The sequence below is a fragment of the Siphateles boraxobius genome, unplaced genomic scaffold (assembly GCF_051911475.1).
Source record: "Siphateles boraxobius isolate OS27281-9 unplaced genomic scaffold, OSU_SipBor_1 66, whole genome shotgun sequence".
Taxonomy (NCBI): domain Eukaryota; kingdom Metazoa; phylum Chordata; class Actinopteri; order Cypriniformes; family Leuciscidae; genus Siphateles; species Siphateles boraxobius.
The window spans coordinates 11,386,476-11,410,311 of NW_027509193.1; the positions used below are offsets into that span (position 1 = coordinate 11,386,476).

Sequence of the window (23,836 nt, forward strand, 5' to 3'; positions counted from 1 at the left end):
TATTTTTCATATTTAAAGAGCTAATGAATTGCTCCAGGCTGCACTCAGACCCAAATCTGCAACAGATCTAAAAGAACATTGAAAAATGTAATAACGTTTTTGCGATTAGAAGAGTAGCTAAGTGTGTTGTCTATAGGGTGAGACTTCCCGAGCATGGCCTCTGCTTACACAATTATGTCACTTATCTGTTATCACTTTTGAAAATGTGTTTTCTTTGTCTATTTTGAGCTGTTGTCAAATTACATTTTGGTAGCTACATTAGCATGTTCACTTTCTCAACTACAATGTGGATTCATTGAAAGGTATAGCTGGGTGTTCATATGCTGCAATCTAAAAAGAGAAAATGTTTTAAAATTAATTTAAAATGGCAATTTTTAAATTATAAATGCCACAACACACTTACTGAGCATTCAGGAAACCCATGACGTGTACCTCATCTTATCTGAAGGAAGCACATCAGAAACAGACACCCACAAGTGTCATATTAACTCCAATAACCACGGAGTAGTATAACGAGTTGTGCTGACTTCTCCCAAAGGGACAGAACAACATTAACTTCTTTCAAGTGGCAGAGAGAATTGTGTAGAACGAGTTTGGACGACTGCAGAAATCTCAGAGAAGATGGAGAAAAGGCTAAAAGTTTGCCTGGTGTTTTTTACTGTATATTTGTCCATGCTCATTTATCCAAATCACATCAGTGGATTTAACCTGGATCTGAACAATTACACAGTCTTCTCTGGCCCTGAGGACAGCTACTTTGGTTTCTCAGTGGACTTTTATCAGTCAAACAGCAAAAGGTGAGTGGTGCTGACCTCCACAGCAAACGTTCTGTATATGGATTAGCTGGTTAACTGCTCCAGAATCTGTTAAGCCCTTCACCCAAATATGATACTATACTAACACTAATATTATACAATGCTGGTCAAAAGTTTGGGATTGGTAAGATTTTGTGTTTTTGAAACAAGTCTCTTATGCTCACCAAGGAAGCAATTATTTGACAATTCAGTAAAAACAGTTACAGTGTATTTTAATATATTTCAAAATGTAATATTGCTGTGATGATAAGGCCAAATGTTCAGCAGCTTGTTTGTTCAATTGATCAATTGAATGCATTCCTGCGGAATAAAAACTTCCCAACTGTAGTGTCTCTATCTCTCTCTCTCTCTCTCTCTCTCTCTCTCTCTCTCTCTCTCTCTCTCTCTCTCTCTCTCTCTCTCTCTCTCTCTCTCTCTCTCTCTCTCTCTCTCTCTCTCTCTCTCTCTCTCTCTCGCTCTCTGTGTGGTATACAGGTATTCCCTACATTATGGATTCCCTACATAAGGATGGCAATACCAGACATCGTTGACATTGTGGGGACATTTTTCGTCCCCATGAGGAAAACGGCTTACAAATCATATTAAATTATGTGTTTTTAAATGTTAAAAGGCTGAAGGTTTTCTGTGAAAATTTCTGATAATATGCTCTGGTGTCCACCCTGCAGTATAAGTGTGGTGGTTGGAGCACCCAAAGCAAACACCAGCCAGCCTGGGATCTCGCATGGTGGCTCTGTCTTCATGTGTGACTGGACATTAAGTGGAGATTCGTGTCAGACTTTAAACTTTGACCCAAAAGGTTAGTATATCATCATGTAATATGTACAGGTAGGCTAAGTATGCAGTATGCAGCCCATACATTGATTTATTTGTGTCAGCTCACCACAAATAGATTTTAGTGCTTCCCATTCATTAATCATTAAGTAGTCTGTGACGGCCCGAAAATATATTTAAACTTCTTATAATAAAAAAAGGTCTTTAATGTCCTGTTTTTTGCCATCGCTGTCAAACAAACTAAAATCAAAAGCGCAAGAAGGCTTTGTGTCCTTATCAATTCAAAAAAGACTGACTGTGCTGTGCAAAGAAGAAGTGCGCACTTTGCTCACGTGATTTCACTAGATTTGTAATGAGACCCGTTTGTAAACTTGGTTTCGCCTAGATAAAAGCAAAAATGTTATAAAAATATTATTATGTAGTGTAATGATGACTGAGACATACCACAGCTAAAATTAGGTTTGAGTCCCCTTTAAAGTTCAGGTACAAGTCAATGCACAGACTTTTTCCTTTGTTCAATTTGTTTCAAATGTTTCATAGGTGATGAAAACATCACATTTGGTAAAATGCTCCTAATGGCTCACAAATCAAACCAGTGGCTGGGCGCTTCAGTTCGAACCTACAAGAACTACATCTTGGTGAGTTACTGCATTTCATAAACAGCCCTCACAAAAGCTAGTTAATAGAATTTATTTAAGCATCTTTTTTTTTTCAGCCAAAGCCGTATACTTTTAAGTTTGTAATTTATTCAGGGACCTTTAAAGGGATTTCTTCCAGTAGTTTTAGGTTTCTCTTGAGCCACCTTATTTTGCCGCCTCAAACACTGAAAGCTAACATCAGCTTTAGTGAAGATGTTTTAAACAAAACAGTAACGTTTTTGTAATCTATATATATGTGAGAAAGTGATAAATATTTTTTGTATTTACGTTTTGGGGGGTTCCACGGCTTTAATTCGGAGTTTCAATCGAGTTTTATATGTTTCATGAGGTAGGCTTGTGCCCCTATGTTCCACTGGAACGTGCTCTTGGAAAAGGAGGAGGCCATGAATACGCCTGTTGGGAACTGCCAGCTTTTGAACATGCAAACAGGAGAGTTGGCCAACTACGCCCCCTGCAGGAAAGAATATGTAGAGGCGATTTACACCAGAGGCTGTAAGACCCTGAATTTACCGCTGTCATATACAGAAATGCATAACTCTGCTATAGATTTACACCAGTGTTATACATTTGAAATACAAATACATTGTTATTACTCTTCAATGCCTAATGTTTAAAAACTCTCACCGTGTGCAGATCCCGATAGTCGTTACTGTGAGGCTGGATTCACCACAGACATTACCGAGGTTCATTGTTTCTCTTTTCTGGCTGTGTAGTAACGTGCAATAGCCTTTAAATAGTTTAACATCTCTTCTATTTTTTTTTTTTCTATTTTTTTTCCTGCATGTAAAAACTGCTTGCGTTGTTTGTGACAGAATGGCAGAGTGATACTTGGTGCACCAGGAGGCTACTATTTTCAAGGTAAATATGTTAGAAAAGCTTGAAGTCCATTAGATTCGTGGCTGTCTTCACTGTGATTCAAACGTTTGAATAGAGGGGTTTTGTTTTAAATATGCATTGACTGAGCTCTTTCAGTGGGCGTTAGCCTATATGTCTTTGCGAAGTGTACTGTGACTATAGCTATGTAAACGTTTCTCTTTACTTCAGGTCAGATCATCACTGCATCTCTTGCAAACATCATGAGCAGTGGCAGCACGTTCTCTCCCGAGCATTCAGTGAACGGTGAGACCAAAACACCACAAAGGCGTGACTACTACGACCTGTATCTGGGTAAGATGTGACAGCTGTCATTCAAAACAGAGACCAAAAAAACCTACACTCTTAGGGGGGGGGGGGGGGGGGGGGGGGGGGGTCAATGGGTTTCTATATAGAACCCTAGGGTTCTAGGCTCAGTTGTAAAGATCTGTTTATGCCAACGACAAAAAAAGATTCTCCTAAGGAGATATGTTTTAAATGATTGCCTAATTCTTTCATGTTTATTGAAAGTTATTTAATTTTTTCTAGTGATAAAGTATGTCTACAATCTGTGTCATTCATTTAATTCCATTCAAATTGAATATTAATTAAAAAAAATAGTTTAGTTAACTAAATCCATAAAATGATCCCATGATGGGAACACTTAAATTGTTTTATATATGAAGCACCTGACAGAACACTTTAAGGTTCCATAGAACCTTTTCTTCTAAGAGTGTAAAAATAATAATGATAAAGTGATAATGAAAATCTGAAACATCCATTGAGGATTCTTCATTTTTCTGCATCATAGGATACTCTGTTGCTGCTGGGCAGTTTAATAAAGACCATGTCCCAGGTGATAATCATAATTGACAAGCTATCTTAATTTTTACACATTTAATTTAAACAGCAGCTTTTAGAAAAAATGCAACTTGAGTTTGGTCTGCAGCATATATTTTTTTACAACTTTTCTTATTTTAAAATGATTGCAGATTATGTTGTTGGTGTCCCAAATGATCTGCACACTGCAGGCTCTGTAAGTGCTCTTACACTGTTATGTGGATGATTGTGCACTCCAATTAAGCTCTTGCACAGTTACACAATTGATTATGGAATTAGTCAATGTAATCAGTCCTTGTACTGTTTTTTTTTTTTAGGTCAAAATAATAAACGGAGCAACAGTGCCCCTGCAAATCATGAAGGCGATAAGTGGCGCTCAGGTTAAACTTGTATCTGTGGTTAAATTTGATTTGGATATGAATCAGTACAATTGTGTTTAAATTGTTCTTAATAGTGTCTATTATTATAGGCTACACTAAGCTTGAAATATTTAAAAAATATATATATATTATTATTTCTTTTATTTAACAAGGATATATTAAATTAATCAAAAGTGACTGTAAAGAAAGACTGTTATAATGTATTGGATTTAACAAGAATTTTTACTTTTTGTCTTGTCTTCTGTAGATAGCATCTTATTTTGGGCATTCTGTGGCAGTAACAGATATTAACAGAGATGGGTAAATGTTTCCTGCAGAGACTAATTTCTTGTTCTGGTAGTTCATGAGAATTTATTAAATGTTTATATCCCCTCTGTGGTCATCAGGTGCGATGACATCCTGATTGGAGCACCGCTTTTTATGGAGCAGCTGTCCACTCAGAAATTTCGAGAAGTGGGACAAGTGTATGTTTACCTGCAAAGAGAGGGCTTCTCCTTCTCCTCCAGGCCCAACCAGATGCTGACAGGGACATATGCCTATGGGCGTTTTGGCAGCTCCATCGCCCCTTTGGGAGACATCGACCATGATGGGTTTAATGGTGAGGACTGCTCTGACATTACAAAGACATTTTTACTGTGAAAATAACATGGAGTTTAATGTTTTTATTGATAATTCTGAGCACAAACCATCTGTGTATAAGTACAAGAAGAAAATGAACAGCCAAATGGGTTTAATGTAGACAAAGTATGAATCAGAAGGAAAATCTGGCAGTTGCCCTAGGCATTGCTCTTTACAGATGGTAATGTGTTAAATTAGGCACTGTGGTTGCTGTTATACAAAATTGCATTCATCACCATCAGAATCTTTTTTTTCTAGTTACAATCAAATGAATCTTGTTACAGCGGGAGCTCAAGCCATCTCATTTTTCTCAGTTATGAAAGCAGCATCTGAAAGTGATTTGACCTAAATGGGTCAAGTGTTCTTCAGCTGTGACAGTACAATTCAGATTCATGCTGAGTTTCAGTGCTTATCCTAAGGAAAGCATTGTCATGAGATTACACTGTAAAAAAACAAAAAAAATCCTGTTCATCATAAAAGTATATGACAATGTTTCAGGTATCATGGGAAGAAAAATGAAAAATGAAGCAAATGTATTTAGATAAAATATAATCAGAAGTGATGCATCACACAGGGGCTTCCGGTAACATTATTTTACAGTTTTATAGCTTTTTACCTGAACAATACCATTCAAACGTTTGGGGTTTGTTGGATTTTTTTAATGTTTTCCAAAAATATGTTTTTTTTATGCTCACCATGGCTGCATGTATATGATTGGGAAAGAAACTGTAATATTATGAAATATTATTACAGCAAAATAATTGTTTTATTTTTAAATATATTTTTAAATGCAATTTATTCCTGTGATGGCGAAGCTGAATTTTCAGCATAATTTGTCAGATGTTGGTGCACTGTAATGAATGCACAACGTAGGAGAATAAACAGAAAGTCTTTATTTCACAATCTAATAATGAATCATGGAAAAAACACAACGAGGAAAACAACACAATGACAGTAAAACAGAAATATACAGAACAGAACTGTTACAGTGATAGATTTAGCAGGTTTCTTTAATGAATATATAAAGTTCAAAGGAACAACATTATAAACAACATTGTTATAAACAACATTGTTGTTGTTTTTACAGACAGTGCCTTTACAGACACTTTTAATGGGTCTTTGCTAAATAAAGTTTAACATTTATTTTAAAAAAATCTTACTGACGTCAAAATTAGTGTATAATAACACCATTTTAAAAATATTTTATTATAAAAGCACATGTATTGTCTTTTTATATATCATACAGATTTGATACGGTCATTTGTAACTTTTACTGTCAAAAATACATCATTTTACAGTGTAGTAGTAAGTAAAATTGCAGTATAGTAACAGGTAACCCAGTTAACCAATTTTTTTTTAAATCCTCATTTTGTAGATGCTGGACGATTGTATATTTATTGCACTTTAAATTAAAATAAACTGCAAATGTGATTTAATATTCCTTTATTCTCAGATGTAGCTGTGGGGGCACCTGGCTCTGGTGAAGGAGGTCAGGTGTTTATTTACCTGGGTCAGAGTGATGGTTTAACCACCCAGTATGTTCAAGTCATCGAGAGCCCCTTTCACACCCTCATAGATCCTCCAATGTTTGGCTTCAGCATGAGAGGAGGGATAGATATTGATGATAATGGATATCCAGGTATGTGATATCTTACTTGAAAATATTTGAAAAGCATTCATGCATTATTTCTTCTCTGGAACACAAAAAGAGGAACAATAAAGAGTACAATGACATGCATGAAAGCCACCAAACTACAATGTAAACACTTTCATTCTATGGATCTCCTTTTGTGTTCAATGGAAGAATAGAGGTGGTACAGGTTTGGAACATCATGACGGTGACAGATTTCATTTTTGGGGTGAACTTAATTCAATACATATACTTTATTTTGTAAAAAAAAAAAAAAAAAAAAATGCCTCAGATAATTTGTCAGCAAATTGTAACTCTTTTCACCTAGCTCAGAACATTGAGATCACTGTTCACCTCCCATTATCTTCCATTAAAATCTGACCAGGAAACCTCAGCTGGGTCACTGCATCAAAATACCATAACCTTCCCAGCAACCCCTTATAGCCATCTATGAGTCATGCTTGGAGTACAAAACCCACAAATAACCGTATGATAGAGCCAACAAAAGCTTAAGAGACTGTCCTCAAAGTTCGAATGTCTGTTGTGAATAATCTCAACTAACAGCCCTTTCCCACAATCCCTTGGGAGGATTAAAGAGCTGTCTGGGATTCACCATGAGACAGGAATGCTTTAGTCAGAGCCACAGCCCTCTCAGTACAGATGTAAATGGAAAAGGGCCCTGACACTGGGGTCCAAAGTGGACATGGCAATGCTTTTTGACACAACGCACCTCAATCTCTTAAGAGGGACTCTTGATGCTCTTAGGTCCCTTATCACAGACAAAGTAGTCCCCACACTTCTTTTCCTCCAATTTAACATGGCTGTCTTGTAGCTCAATCTCTGTTTCACTCACTTTGTGGTGTTTGCTGATAGAGATTTCTAAATTTCAAATCATATAATATGCTTTGTTTTTTTTCCCCCTTTAGATCTCATCATTGGTGCTTGGGGTGCGAGCAAAGTGGCAACGTATAGGTGCTAATTTAAAATCATCTGAATTACTGCAAACACCCTTAAATTCTTTATTGTAATCAAATGGCCATATACGCTTCATCCTTTTCAGTTTATTTGTCTAAAGCAGAGGTTCTCAACTGGTTTTGCTTCAGGACCCGGAATTTACATGAGACGTCAAATGGTGACCCAACACAGTCCCAAAATTACTTTATCATATGAAAGTAAACCAAAGAATTTCCATTTATCCTTGAATCCTTTATTATAATATTTGATGAATTATATAATATGCATTAAGCAGTTTTTCCCTGCTGGGGGTTCTGACCAACCAATTGAGAACCACTGATCTGAACTATGATTCTGTGTGTTGGATCAATAACTTGTTTGACTTTATTAGAGCACAGGCTGTTGTGAGGACACAGGCTCGACTCTTATTCTCCCCTGAACTTTTGAACCCTGAAGACAAATTGTGTCGACTCCACCAGAGCAGCACCTTCATTTCTTGGTAATGTTTCTGAACTTAGTACAAGCGACACCTTTACTGTGTCATCATGATTCAAGAGGCTGGCATTCAGAATGCTTGACTAGTCAGCTATAAAAAAGCTTCTCAAGGAATAGAAGAGTTCGTGTGAAGAATGGTACAGAGAGCTATTGATACACCCACATGCTTTTTAGGAGTAATCTCAATACATCAAGGACTTCCATTGATCAGTAATCCATATTTTCTGCATGTTTTGAATATCAACCCACATGATTGTGGTACTTCAATAGAATATCTATTATCTCCACTTGTTTTCTCTTTTTCCTTAGCTTTATAATTATGGCATGCATCAGTGTATCTGGACACAGAATTCCTGAGGAGATTGGTATGTAATCCATATGAAATAATTTAGTAATAAACAGAGTGTGTCATCAGCAGGAAAACATCTTTCAAAAAGTGATTCCAACGATATCGTTTCTCATTGCCGTTAAATAGTTCTGGTTTGAACTCTACTATTCATTTTACATTTAAAACTATTTTTAAAACTATATATTTATTGTTTAGTAATCGTCCTTTGTGTGAACAAGCCTTTATTAGTGTTTTGAATTCAGCTTATTGTACATATAAAGGGTCTTAAAAGAAAATATTTAGGATGCATTGAAGGTGTTATCAAAGATTTGCAGGTTTTTAAGCTTTTTGCAAAATATTTCCTCTAGTGCTCAACACAGAGCTTCAGCTGGACAGGATGAAGCAGAGCATGGCCAGACGAACACTCCTACTGGACTCCAACCAGCCATACGCTTACATCCAACTCTCGGTGGAAAGAAACTCAAGAGAAGTCTGCAGGAACTTCACGGCCTACCTACTGGTGTGTTTCATTAAAATGTTGATGCGCTGGATATGTGACCTGTGGATAAGAAGCACAAGTCCTGTGACCTTCATGTTGCAGAACACTGAATGTTCTAAGTGCTTTTGAGAGTACAAAAACTATACACACATAAATTAGATCTAGTTTGCTCAGAGTACCAATGAAAAATGAAAACAAGAATGCTTTTGTGCTCCCAGCTGCATAACGGGTCATTCATGTGATCTCTCTGCAATCAAATTCTCTTAATGATCCTTTTTTTGTCATGTAAAATGCAAGAAGATGTTAATGTTGCAGTGTGTTTCTTTAGTTATCCTTCATCTCAATCCTTTCCTTTTAAGTCTGAGTTTAAGGACAAGCTAAGTCCAATCTTCTTCTCGATGAACTACAGTCTGGCTGACTCCCAAGATGCAGTGCTGCATGGACAAAGTGTCGCTTTTGGACAGGTGAAGGCTGGAACATATCATTTTTGTTGTTACAATGGCACATATTTATTAACATTAACCTGTTGAAATGTTCTGTTGGGTCTAGGCTCGGATAATACTAAACTGTGGTCATGATAACATCTGTATTCCAGACCTGAAGCTGAAAGCAGTGGCGTAAGGTTCTTTGTTAGCTACAGCATAGATATGAAAGGGTTACAGACATTTATCTTAAGCAAACCTTTATCTAAAACAGGTCAACAGAACCAATCCTGATTGGCGATGAGAATCCAGCACTGCTGATTATCGAGGCCGAAAATCAGGGAGAGGGAGCTTACGAGACTGAGCTATATATCAGCCCGCCAGCGCACACACACTATCAGGGTGTTGTGAGCAACCGGGAGGTGAGAGTTTAGTCATTTTTCTGTTTGTTGTTGATAGCTACAGAACATTAAAGGGATAGTTTACCCAAAAATGAAAATTCTGTGATCATTTACTCCCCCATAAGTTGTTCCAAACCTGTATGAGTTTCTTCCTTCTGCTGAACACAAAAGATATTTTGAAGAATGTCGGAAACCAAATAGTTGATGGGCCCCATTTTTTTTTTTCTCCATACTATGGAAGTCAATGGGGACTTAACCGGGGTATGGACTAGGCTGACAAGGCAGTGATATTTATTTATCACTTTATTTATATAATCATATTATTAATTGTATTATTTATTAATATTGTGAATTAGCTCATTTTTATATTTTTCAGTTTTCATTTGAGTTTTTGCAATTTGATATGCTTTTGTCATTTTTATTTCTATTTAGCTTTCATTTCTATTTAGCTTTATTTTATTTCAGTTGTAAATTTATTAATGTTATTATTTCAACGTAAACTTATTTATAGGGATGCACAATATATCGGCCATCATATCAGTATCAGCCAAAATATGTTCATTTTTAATGTTATCGTTATCGGCCCGATAAGAAAATTTGACCAATACATTAGAGGGATAGCTCACCCAAAAATGAAAATTAGTCCATGATTTACTTACCCTGAAGTCATCCTAGGTGTATATGACATTCTTCTTTTAGACAAATACAATCAGAGTTCTATTAAAAAATGTCCTGGCTCTTCCAAGCTTTATAAATAGAGTGAATGGCTGTCTGTCTTTGGAAGTCCATCAAAGTGCATCTATTCATGATAAGAGTGATCCACGTGTATATAGATCCACGTTTGCTATAGATATTTTACATTTCAAAATATAAAGCAAATGTTAATTATTACCCGAATATAAAAAAAAAAACCACACCAAAAAGAACCGACAAGAATACCGTTAAAGTACCGGATCGATAAGCAGTATCGGTAAGTAATACCGTTAAAACCTTAACGATACCCATCTCTAACCATAGTGACAAATAGGGAGAGAATGGAGAACTGTCATAATTACCCGACAAGAGGATGAACAAAGAAACTCAAACATGAACTGAACAGAAAAACAGATCAAAACACAAACTGAAAAACATGACAATAGTCCGTCATATAGGCTACATAAAATTATAATGAGAACATTATAATTGTGTGCTTGGGATATGGATTTAATGGTGAGACTTTTGTTTTTGTAATCAGGCTCTCAAACATTATGTAAAAAATTGGATCGGCCAATTTATCGGTTATCAGCTTTGAAATATAAAGAATTATCGGTTATCAATACTGGCCAAAATTTTCATATCGGTGCATCCCAACTTATTTATTTCAGTTAGTTGTCAAAGCAACATTTTTTATTTTCGTTTAAGTTTTTTTTAAGTTTAAGATTTTGCCCAAATATTGATATTTTCTTTATTCTATATTTCAATAAATGAAACCCATTGTTTTAGTTAAGAATAACAATACTGGTACAAGGTTTGTCGGAACTCAAATGGTACAGATGTTGGTATATAGTCTTCACGAAAACAAGATCTCCAAACAGATCATATTCTTAAGAAACTGTCTTCCACTGGCCAGAGAACTAGATCCAGTCTAACAAATGATATCTGACTGTCCCCTTTCTATCAGCACACTTATTTTATGTTCATGTGAATAGTAGCATTATTGCCGAGTTGTGTCACATAAGGTGTAAAATGTGTTTTGCAGGACTTAAGTCACTTGGTGTGCGGTCAGAAGAAGGAGAATGGCTCAGTCATTGTGGTTTGTGATCTGGGAAACCCCATGGAGGGTGGACATCAGGTCAGGGTGACATAACATAATAACCCACTTCAAATCATTTGACTATTCATGATAAGCCTGTTGTAAAACATTTTGCTCTCGGTTGTTATCTCTCATTTAGCTGAAAGCGGGTCTTTACTTCAGCGTGGGTGGTCTGGAACAAGTGGAGAACCACATCACATTCCAAATGCAAATACAAAGGTGTGAACACACACAAACACACTCACACACAACACCTGTGCTGTTAGCAAAAAAAAACAGGAAATTAATTTTTTTCTTTTTTGTTAGCGTGTCTGCTCCATAACAAACGCTCTCTGGTATGTTTTGCCATTAATGACAATGATTATTGTCTTCTGTTTCTTCTTCTTGGTCTCTCTTATTATTTTCAGTAAGAACAGCCAGAAACCAGACAGTAACCTGGTCCAATTGCAGGTTAATGTTACTGCTGCAGCTTCCCTGGAAATGCGTGGGTTAGTTCTACTGTAATTTTCTCGTACTGTCGTACTGTATCATTTTATTTCCCCCATTTCAAAAAAGCAGGAAACAGAACTGATATAATGATTTGATAGAATGCTTTAGCATAACTATATGTATGTAACCCTCGCTCCCTGAGTAGGGAACTGAGACGTTACGTCGGATGACGACGAATGGCGTTTCGCTTAGAAAGCCTATCGACTTCGAGTATTACAAAACGAGCCAATGGCAAAGAAATGCCATGGACCTGCGGAATTTGCATAGCGTATCCGCCTTACCTCGTGGGTATAAAAGGAGGATGCCGGCAACATGTAGATATGTTTCTTCGCTGTGGAGCTGAGACTGAACTCAGACAATCCCCGCGGTACAGTGGAAGTGGCAGGAAGACGTTCCCTTTCGTTGTCACTCTGAGTTACGTCGGATGACGTCGAATGGGGTTACCAGTCTAATCACGCCACCTTCAGAGCTGTCTTCCAGTGCCCTGCGTAAATCTGAGATCCCTGTCGTGAGACTTGCACGGATGAAGGACTCCTATTTAGCACAGGAATGCCGAGGTACACTGGGGAACATATCCCATAGCTTAGGGGAAATATGCAATTATTGGCAACCCAGAGAGGGGGGGGGGGTGGACTTAGAGAATACACATATGACCCGGAGGGATGCAAATGGAGAACATTGGGGTGTCCCGCCGCAGGTGCAATATTTCAACCCCAGGGGTGGCAAGGTGGCCTGCCAAGGGAAAGACACATGCTCAGAGAGGCTTACAGTGGAAATACACATGTGGGGGTTGCTCAGAGGAGGGACCATGCACACGGGAGGCACCTAGCCGAACGTGCAGGCAATAGACACTGGCGCCAACGTCAGGAGTGCTGGAGGAACTCAGGGCTTTCGGGGAAGCTCACCTGAGGAGAATATCGCACGTATCTAGTCCGTGGATTGGAATGGCGAGCAAGCGAAGACACCTGAGCGGGTCCAGTACTAGCTGGTTGAAGCGAGTACATGAGAAGACACTGGCTCCACTCGGAGATTGTAGAATCTGGCGAATGTGTTCAGTGTTGCCCAGCCTGCAGCTCTGCAGATGTCTGTTAGTGAGGCGCCATGCGCTAGAGCCCAAGAGGACGCCACAGTCCGGTGGAGTGGGCAGTCACACCAAGGGGGCACGGTCGACCTTGCTGTTGGTATGCCAAAGCAATGGCATCCACTATCCAGTGAGACAACCTATGCTTGGAGAGAGCCTTTCCATTCAGCTTCCCACCATCACAGACAAAGAGCTGGTCTGAGGTCCTGAAACACTGCGTTCTGTCTACATAGGTGCAGAGAGCATGTACTGGACAGAGCAGTGCCAAGGCTGGGTCTGCCTCCTCCAGGAGCAGCACTTGCAGGTTCACCACCTGGTCCCAAAAGGGAGTGGTAGGAACCTTGGGCACATATCCAGGCCGGGGTCTCAGGATCACGTGAGAGTAAGCCGGCCCGAATTCCAGGCACGCTTCGTCAACGGAGAATGCGTGCAGGTCCCCTACCCTCTTGATGGAGGCCAGTGCAACCAGGAGCGCTGTCTTCATTGACAGGAACTTAAGCTCCACTGATTGCAGAGGCTCAAAGGGAGCACTCTGCAGGGTAGTTAACACCACTGAGAGGTCCCAAAAGGGAACGAGAGGAGGGCGAGGAGGATTCGGTCTCCTCGCTCCTCTCAGGAACCTGACGATCAAGTCGTGCTTTCCCAAGGACTTACCTTCAACAAAGTTGTGTTGTGCGGCAATGGCGGCGACATAGACTTTTAGGGTGGAGGGAGACAGCCTTTGCTCCAACCCATTTTGTAGGAAGGAAAGCACGACCTGAACATCTCCGGGGGTCTTCTCGGTGAGAAGAGCACCAGTTGACGAAGAGTTTCCACTTCAACGCATAGGCGTGTCTCGTGGACAGTGCTCTAGCGGAAGTGATGGTAGCCACCACCGGTGGTAGTAGTGTACTCAAACCTGCCTCGACCCGTCCAGGAGCCACACGTGGAAGTTCCAAAGATCGGGACGAGGGTGCCATAGGGCGCCCCGTCCCTGAGAAAGGAGGTCCTTCCTCAGAGGGATCGGCCAGGGAGGTGCTGTCGGGAGGAGTACTAGTTCGGAGAACCAGGTCCTTTTGGGCCAGTGTGGCACTGGGGGAAACGCATATTTGCGGCCCCGCGGCCAGCCGTGCGCCAGAGCGTGCCCTCGGTCAGGGAATAATACTGGGCGCAATGGGTCGAGTCGTGAGAGGCAAACAGATCCATCTGTGCATCCCCGAACTGGTCCCAAATCAGCTGAACCGACTAGGGATGGAGTCGCCAATCTCCCGGGAGGGGCTGAAGCCGTGAGAGCTCGTAGGCTGCACAGTTCAGGGCTCCGGGGATATAGATGGCACGAAGCGACCTCAGATGCTTCTGACTCCATAAGAGGAGCTGGACGGGCGAGTTGCGACATACGGCGGGAGCGCATACCACCTTGACGGGTTGATGTACGCTACAGTGGCGGTATTGTCTGATCGGACTAGTACGTGTTGACCCTTGAGCACGGCCCGGAAGTGGCGCAGAGCAAGACGTACAGCCAGCAACTCGAGGCAATTGACATGCCAAAGACGCTGGGGCCCTGTCCAGGAGCCCGGGGCAGCACGTACATTGCACATGGCGCCCCAGCCCGTGGTGGAGGCATCTGTCGTTACAACAACATGCCGGGAAGCTCGTTCCAGGGGCACTCCGGCCCGTAGAAAACTGAGGTTCGACCACGGGGTGAAGGTCTGACGGAAGGTCGGAGTAACTGTTACTCGGAAGGTGCCGTGTTGCCATGCCCACCTCGGGACTCGGTCGCGAAGCCAAAGCTGAAGCGGTCTCTTATGAGCAATCCGAGCGGCGATGTTGCGGCTACGGACGCCATATGCCCCAGGAGCCTCTGAAAAAACTTCAGTGGAACCGCACTCTTGCACTTGATTGACTCAGGCAAGCCAGCAGTGGCTGAGTGGAGAAGGCGGCCAAGTCAATACCGAGAAAAGAGATCCTCTGCACGGGGCAAAGTTTACTCTTTTCCCAGTTGACCCCGAAGGCCCAGACGAGCTAGGTGCCGGAGCACTGGGTCCCTGTGTTTGCAACTGGGTCCCTGTGTTTGCAACCCGAGAGTGAGCTAGGATAGCCAGTCGCCAAGATAGTTCAGGATGTGAACCCTTTGTGAAGACGCGAGGAGACAGGGCCAGCCCGAATGGGAGAACAGCGTACTGATATGCGCGCCCCCTGACAGCAAACCGTAGGTACGGTCTGAGTCGAAGAAGAACGGAGATATAAAAGTAAGCGTCCTTCAGGTCGATCGCTGCAAACCAATCCTGTGGCCGCACACATTCAGAAATGCGTTTGGCCAGGAGCATCTTGAATGGCAGAATGGCAGAAAGGGGTGGTTCAGATGCGCAGGTCCAGGATTGGCCGTAACCCACCGGATTTCTCCGGGACAATGAGGTAGGGGCTGTAAAACGCGGACCTCATTTCGGCTGGAGGGACAGTCTCGATCGTACCCTTCGCCAGTAGGGTAGCATCCTCTGCTCTCATGATAGGGGCATAGCCACCGACCATATTGGAGCGGACTTCCCAGAGGCGGGGAGGAGACCGTGCGAACTGAATCACATAGCCGAGCCGATGGTCCGTGCGACCCAGCGGAACAGATTGGGAATCCATAGCCAGGCTCCCAACAACTGTGCCAGCGGAGTCACGCGAACCACAGACGTCCCCACGGTGGTGCAGAGAAGCGGAATGACTGGCCCGGACGTGGACGGCATAGCGGCCCGGTGTGGGGGCACGGTTATAACCGCAACCTGACAGAGGAGGCCAGGGAAAGACCAGCGTTCCATGGGGGGCCTGCTCTGCCAGGGGTCTGGCGACAGAGGGGGATGAGAGTGGTACGGTCCGGGGACGGCACGCACTGTCATCCGGCTCTGAGACAGAGGGGGACGAGGGGTGCACGGCTCAGGGGCGACACACCGTGTCGTCCGAGAACTGTGTTCTCAGAGACGGGAGAGTCAGTTCTTTCTGAGAATAAGGATTCTTCCCCGGTCCTCTACCGGGGAAAGGAGTGGCCCTGCTACCAGCTCCTGGAAAGAACTGAGTCTCATCTCTGAGCAGCCCATCTCAAGAGCGCCGCTTAACCCAGTGTATAGCGGGGGCGGGGCTGGAGAGGGCAGTGGCGTCCCCCTGCGGCCTCCAGAACCAGCCCGGGTGAACGGACGGAGGGCGCCTTCGGCGGTGGGCAGACTGAGGGATCTGAGTGGACGGCAGGGCCGTCGGGACTGAATATGCCTCAGTCTGCTCATGGGCGGTTGAGAACTGTTGTACAGCCCTCAACCGCACCGCCGAAGGATATGAGGGTGTCGAGCAGATTGGTCCGCCGGACATCCTGCACATCGGACAGGTTAAGCCAGAGGCTTGAATGGTGGACATCACCTGACCCAGGGAGCGTGCGGCCACTTTCGTCGCTCGGTGAGCAAGGTCAGTGGTGGCGCGCAGCTCGATGAAGAGCCCTGGGTCAGTCCTACCCTCCTGCATGTCCATGAGCACCTGGGCCAGGTAGACCAGCAGAATAGCCATGGCCTGCAGTGAGGCGGCTGCCTGTCCTGGGAGCTATAGGATTTCACCACAAGTGTAGACAAAAAACTACAGGCTTCGGACGAATGCTTAGGATTGCGCCGAGAAGAAGCACTCTGAGGACACAGTTATTTTAGTATCACAACTGAGCCTTCAACCGGGGGACCCCAATGTACCCGTGGGCAGCGGCCCCGTGGAGGGGAGGAAGGGCGGAGAAGATCAACGAGGGATCGCTGGAAGAAAAGGGTCTTCGAGGATTTCGAGATCTCCTGATGCACATCCGAGGAGAAAGGTATTGGAGTGGACGCCGACAGGTGTCAGCGGCCACACCCAAAAACCAATCGTGCTACAGCGAGCGCACAGGACAGGGTGGAAGGTTCCACTCTAGTCCGATGCTCGCGGCGGCCCGGGAAAGCATGGCCGTCATCTCAGGATCTGACTCGACAAATGCCATATGCACACCCGGAAGTGGCAGCACTGTCAAATCTTCACTTCCTGTAGATTCTAGACCGCCCTGTGATGCTGCGATGGACAACAGATCCGATTCTAGAACATGGGGAGAACATGAGTCATCCACAAACGCTGTTCTAGCATGATCAAGCCTAAGCACGCAGAGCAGAGAATGTGCCCATCAAAATCGGAAATGAGTCAACCGCAACCAGAAATACACGGGCGAGCCGTCTTTAAAAAGACGTGCCGCGTGTGAGCTCTTTTGTGAGAGGAAAAAACTCCAAGATTTTGAAGCGAGCAGGGAGAAACACACTCACTGGCAGATCACTGCACAGATCAGCAGGCAATGTGAACTTGCTGCTTTTAGATCGCCGTCACACCAACACCGGAGAATGGCTTGTCTCGTAGAGTGAAGTCAGGAATGGTTGTGGAGTGAAGAGATACTCTTGGCTCCGAAGCGAAAACATATCTGCATGTTGCCGGGATCCTCGAGGTAAGGCGGAGATACGCTATGCAAATTCCACAGACCCATGGCATTTCTTTGCCATTGGCTCGTTTTGTAATACTCGAAGTCGATAGGCTTTCTAAGCGAAACCCCATTCGTCGTCATCCAACGTAACTCGGAGTGACAACGAAAGGGAACAGTTATTTTAAATCGATTATCATTCACAATATTGCTGTTTTAGCTGTGTTTTTTGTACAGACACCGTGTCCTAACCATATGCGATGTAATAAGATTCAAGCGACAAATAATTTGTCTGTCCACACTAGACGCCACGCGATGCGACTGCGAGATGCATCAAAATGAATCAAAACCCACAGCCAATCAGAACACCGTATGGGCGGAGTCTCGCGGCAAGTGCTCAATCACCAGAGAGTAATCTTGACGGCACTCACAATAAAATGGATTAGTAGTCTACATAATCAAATTCACATATATTACACCATTTAAACATTATTTAAAATACATAGGCTACTGAGTTACTAAAACAATATTTGTCAAAGAATACACTTGTTTGTTCACAGTTTGAACGTTCTTGTTTCCATTTGTTTAATTTCAAGACCTGAGGTGAATTATCCATGGTTGCTTTTAGAGCTACAAAGGTGGGAGCAGTAAATGATTTTCAATGTCACATTACATGCTTTTAACATTAAATAAAGCACATAAAATGTACCTGAGATTATCATTGCCACACTTTTCATTTGTTGTTCCAGTGCGACGTCGCAGAAAAATAGAAATCGTTTCTAAAATAGAAGCGTCGCGTGTCTCCGTCCCGGCTTGTTAGGACAAAAACTCTGATTAACATGGAAAAGAAGATACCTTTTGTCGGGTCGCGTGTAGTTATGACACGGTGTTATTTTAAACGCATTAAAAAATCTTACTGACCCAAACTTTTTAACGCTAGCGTATAAAATCAAATGTATTAACGTTCTTCACTACACTTGGCTAAATTTTCTTTTTGAATATTCTTTCTCACTGTTCATTTCTTCATTACAGAATCTCTTCTCCTGCTGACTGTGTTCTGCCTATTGCTAAATGGGAGCCAAAGGATTATCCAGAAGACTTGAACGAATTAGGCCCACTCGTAGAGCATGTATATGAGGTAATATTCTCAGTCTAGGTCTAGGATTATTGTTAACACCTTCACTTAAACGGTTTTACCATACTTATGCACAAGTTTCTAATTTCCTGTCTTAGCTAAGGAACATGGGCCCAAGTCCGGTGAATGCAAAGCTTACACTGGAGTTTCCTGTTTCACAAAATGAGTCATATCTGCTATATGTATTTGCTAATGCCTCCCAAGAGCTCATCTCCTGTCAAACAGACTACTCCAACATCGACCCACGTGGGGTGAGAGTGCCCCCTACTGACTATGATTTAAAAACTAAACCCTCTGAAGTCATTTGTCTGCAAATATAATATTAACACACTTTATTATACTATTGAAGAAGCAATGCAATATCTGTAAAAAAAAAAAAGATGTACTGTGGTGGTACTATGGTACAGTGTTACCATGTACATAACATTTAATAACTGATGATTATACTAAATGATATCCATAATCATATACGATGGTATCTAAATGTCACTCCAAGGTACTGGTTAAAGTGATTCCACCAAGTACAACATGTTCGTGGATCAACATCAACCAATCAGATTTGAGGTACAGGTTTACAGTTTATGTTAAGTTTAGGCTTACAAACAGGCTTTGGTGCTTCCACATCAGTGTTTTTCACCTGTCATTTCCCTCTGATTTTAGGGATAACTAATGGGTAGGTTTAGATTTAGAGGTAGGGATGGGGTTAGGACTACATTTTCAGACATGAACTGTTGTTCCAGGATTAACAAAATATTTTGACCCAGGAACATGTCTTACTTGGCAAAATCACAGTGACCCCAAGGTACTGTGGCATAACCATGGTACCATGCACAAATGATCATGATATATTTTTGTGATACCATTTATTTATTCAATGGCAATAAACATTACACTATATATTTATCACAGTTAGTGAAGCTGGAGTCCTCCAACGTCACCATAGGCCAGGTTCATCATTTCAACAAACGCGACCTGTCGCAAAAAACTGAATATGAGCAGCAGTGGCAACATGCAGTCCATGTGGTACAGAACCTTCTATTACATCATTATCTGTATATATATATATATATATACTGTATGTATATATATATATATATATACACCGTTCAAATGTTTGGGGTTGTAGATTTTTTTTTAAATTGAAAGTTGTCTTTTATGCTCTCCAAGGCTGCATTTATTTTATATGATCAAATATACAGTAAAAAATATTAATATAGTATTACAGTTTTAAAATAACTGTTTTCTGTAAGTATTTTCCATTCTTCAGTGTCATGTGATCCTTCGGAAATTATTCTAATTTGCTGAATTGGTGCTAAAGAAACATTTATTATTATAAACAATGTTCATATTTTTGTAGAACCTATGGTACTTGTTTCAGGATTTTTTGATTAATAGAAAGTTAACAAGAACAGCATTTAATTCAATTGAAATTTATTTTTGTAACAATGTAACAAAAAAGTGTTACAGTCACTATCGATTAACTGAATGCATCCTTAGTGAATAAAGTATTAGTTAAATAACAAACCCAACTTAGAAAAAGAACCCAAACTTTTAAACAATATTTTATTTTTATTTTATTTTATTTTATTTTACAGTAATGTTGTGATTCTTCTTTACCAGTAGAGGGTGATATCACAGAGTGTTCTTGTAAACAGAAGCTGCTTATTCATTTAGATTTTGACATTTCTAATTTTAGGCACTTAGCATGTGCAAATGCCTCCATCTTTCAGGACTCATAAAATTATATTTTAAAATTGTAATGAATTTATTGTTAAATATTGCTATATCTCTCACTGTGCAGAACTGCTCTAGTGGTGACCAATGTCTTCTGTTTGAGTGTGAGGCTGCGGGACTGCAGAGAGATGAGAGAGCCATTATAAGAGTGATGAGCAGGCTGTGGGTACAAACCTTCTTAAAGGTGGGCCAAACTTTAAAGATCAAACTCTAAACATTTAAAGAAGTTGTCTTGTAATCATACCCCTTTCTCTCCCTGTTTGTATCTGTTCTCTGCTTAGAGACCTTATGTAAATTACGTTCTTCACTCCACGGCTCACTATGAGGTGACAGATGTGCCCTCAAAAATCCAGCCAGTTGTCCTGCCCAGAGGAAAAGCACAGGTGAGACGTCAGTTCTTTGGGTTGTATCACGTAATATATGCAACTCCTCTTAAACCCCCTCATAAACTCTATCTAGGCACGTACAAATATAGTATGGAGACGGCCAGATGGACAAGAGGAGGTTCCTGTGTGGTGGATAGTAGTGTCCGTCATCGCTGGACTCCTGCTACTGGCTGCCTTGAGCACCATCTTCTGGAAGGTACTTCTATATGTTGAACAGCAGAGGGTGCTTTGTCTCATATAGGCCTCCGGCCAACAACAAAGAAAGCTTATTACTGTAAAACAAACACAAATGTGATACCACATCCATGTTAACATACAATGTTGTTTTAGGTGGGATTTTTCAAGCGTAACCGTCCTCCATGTGACGACGATGATGATGATGAGACACAGCAACTGAGTGGTGAACAGAACGAGATGTCAGACTGCAAATCTTGAAATTTATAATGCTTTATAGCTTTTTAAAGTTCGTTTGCTCTGTTATATTTCTATTCTTTCTGCAGTTTTATTAAACATGTATCCAGTGGCGTATCCAGGAAATTTTTTGGGGGGTGGCCAAGATGGGACACAAAGCTAGTGTGGGGTGGCCATGGCATAGCAAAGTTAATGCATATATGTACGCAGCCGACCATGGTTCGAATCCCGGTCCTTTGCTGCATGTCACATCCTCTCTCTCTCCCATGATTTCCTGTCTCATAACTGTCAAATAAAGGTGACTATCCTGTTAAAAACAGTCCTAACCACCTATCACAGTCCCCAAGTATCTCTGGTTATTTTAACATGTCTATTTTTAATCAGTAATTATGGTCAGGATAGGGTAAACATTTTCTAAGAGCTATTTTCTTGTAGTGGATTAACTTGTCTCTTCATAAGTTAGATTAGAGTAGCAAAATAAACTGCTCTTAACTCATCCTATATAGAATAACATGCATCAGTCATCAACTCATCATCTGTGTCACCTGTATTGTTACCTGAGTTTGCTTTACTAATTGAGGCACCATCTTGTGGTTACATAAAAACACAGAAATCCAACAGGACAAACCAAAATGCTTAAAGATAGGACCTTACCTGTAAAAGCAAAAGAAAAACTAAGCTTGTAAGAAAAAAAACATAAATATTTGTTGTTCTTTACATGCTTAGTATATGTTATTATTTAGCTTAGATATAATTTGTTAGAGATACTGGAATTTGAATTTCTTAATTTGTTCTTTGCCAGGTGTGTTTTTATTTAACCACAAGAGGGGACTCAAACTAGTAAAGCAAACACGGGTAACAGGTAACAGAGGATGGCCTGATGACTGAATAATATCATTAGGATGCCTTGTGATGTATGAAAATGAGCAAAACGTGGTTTTCAACTAAGACAGTTTTCATATTCAAGGCCCCGATGAAGGTATAAATTTAAACATTGGCTTTGATTCAGCATACATTAATAAGTTAATTTAAGTGAAGATGAGCTAACTGATACAAACAAAAACAGCCCTTAAATAACAGAGCAAATAAATAAGTCACAGCTTGTTCTTGTGTTATAACTTAAATCTAGACTGTCACACTATATTTCACACACGGGTTGGCCAAAAATATAACATTAGCTCTATTGAACACACACATCTGCAAAGAAACACCCTCAAGTCTTCAGTCTAGAAAATAGCATTCCATGGCGGTGTAACGAGTGGAAATAAGGTGTGGCCCCTTTAAGAGCTGCGCGCGCGCCCTCTTCAACTGTCTGCACTCTGCACTCTTAACTTGGTTTGCAGGCTGCTAAACTAGCTAGTACAGTGTAGTTACAATCTAGTTTTCAGATTTCCTACACATTCAGAGGGAACTACGATATAACTAAACATTAAATTACCATACCTCTCAATCTACAGATTCCAGCGTTTTTATCATTGTTGCTGTTGTAACTGTGACCGACCGTCCTCCTGTTTCACGGAGCAGCAGCAGCAGCCAGCGCGCTCATCTCATGGGTCACCTGACCTGCATGGCCAAACGTCCGCTGAGCAGAAATCAGCTCTAACAGCCTCAGTACGACCATTACGGTGTTAGTTAAAAATGTAAAACTGGTCCTAAATCAGTTGATCAGCTGTCATCATTGATTGACAGCATTTCTCTTGTTTCTTGTGTTGACGAACTTGACCAACTATATCAGATCTGGGGTGGCCACAGGGGTGGCCAATGAGCTTTCATGGGTGGCCCTGGCCACCCCCTAGAATCGCCACTGCATGTATCATAGTGGTTTGTATGGAGTTGCAGGCATTAGGTGACCAGCGCAGCATGGCAGTAGACATCATACACTCTAGCTTTAGGCAGAAATATAGGCAGAATTTTTGTTTTTTAAATTAGCATTGTCTCCAACCCATTGCCCTTGTTAACATTCCTAGTATTTCAAGCAGGTGATGATTATCAGTAGAGATCACTGAGTTCCCTTTCGAGGGAACTCACGCTGCGTCGAGAATCGACACATTGGGGAACGCCTTCAGCGTGACGCGTCTGAAGCCTGTATGGAACTAGTCCAATCTTGATTGGTGTTCCGTCATGACGTCAGCCGTGACGTCGCATGTGACGGTGAGCGGAAGCTATAAAAAGGGAACCAAATCATAACAATGGCAGCTTTCTGTTCTTCAGCAAGCGTTCTATGTCAAACTGTGTGTCTTATTTGGTGTTGTTTGTTAGGTAATAGTGATGGAAAAGACTAAACAATTCAGGCACTGTGCGTCCCCTTGTCCGCGCTATTTAAGCGAGGGTGACACTCACGTGCTTTGTGTTGTTTGTCTTGGAGCGGAGCATGCACAGGCAGCGCTCGAGGGCGCTGTCTGTGCGAACTGTGAACAAATGCCCATGAGAATGCTCCGCTCCCGCCTTGGTCTGTTCGATGAATCAGGCCAGGCACGCGCTCCCCATGGATCAGGTCCCGCGTCTGTCGAGGCGGCGCAGCGCTTGCATTCATGGGGATCGCAAAGGGATCTGGCTGAGGATGTTGAGACGGCTTCGGCCCTTTCTCAACATTCATCGGCCAGTTCCCACGGTCTCGCTCGCGAGGTGGAAGCCCGCCCAGCGGCTTCTTCCGCCTGAGAGAGGGACCCGATGTTCGAGCTATCTGCTTCTGAGGGATCAGATAGTTTGAACATC

General features: G+C 41.8%; 1 protein-coding gene across 3 annotated transcripts; it reads left to right on the plus strand.

Moving 5' to 3' along the window:
* The first annotated feature begins 506 nt into the window (after positions 1-506).
* On the plus strand, positions 507-23,064 carry itga2b (integrin, alpha 2b). Of its 3 annotated transcripts, XR_013196757.1 has the most exons (31): positions 507-797; positions 1,481-1,611; positions 2,127-2,224; positions 2,578-2,737; positions 2,879-2,928; positions 3,058-3,103; positions 3,290-3,412; positions 3,909-3,953; positions 4,090-4,133; positions 4,255-4,317; positions 4,565-4,617; positions 4,704-4,915; positions 6,389-6,574; positions 7,492-7,537; positions 7,911-8,018; positions 8,324-8,379; positions 8,711-8,862; positions 9,201-9,305; positions 9,391-9,458; positions 9,538-9,685; positions 11,403-11,495; positions 11,596-11,675; positions 11,864-11,944; positions 18,488-18,593; positions 18,689-18,841; positions 19,500-19,613; positions 20,392-20,508; positions 20,606-20,707; positions 20,784-20,906; positions 21,041-21,220; positions 22,929-23,064. XR_013196757.1 is itself a non-coding variant. In XM_077212200.1 (30 exons), the coding sequence occupies exons 1-30, from the start codon at positions 622-624 to the stop codon at positions 21,143-21,145; spliced, it is 3,144 nt and encodes a 1,047-aa protein (XP_077068315.1). In that variant the 5' UTR covers positions 507-621; the 3' UTR covers positions 21,146-21,454. The 3 variants fall into 3 exon arrangements, 1 of the variants encoding a protein (XP_077068315.1); XR_013196758.1 differs by lacking the exon at positions 19,500-19,613; XM_077212200.1 differs by lacking the exon at positions 22,929-23,064 and having other exon boundaries at positions 21,041-21,454.
* Positions 23,065-23,836: the final 772 nt, after the last annotated feature.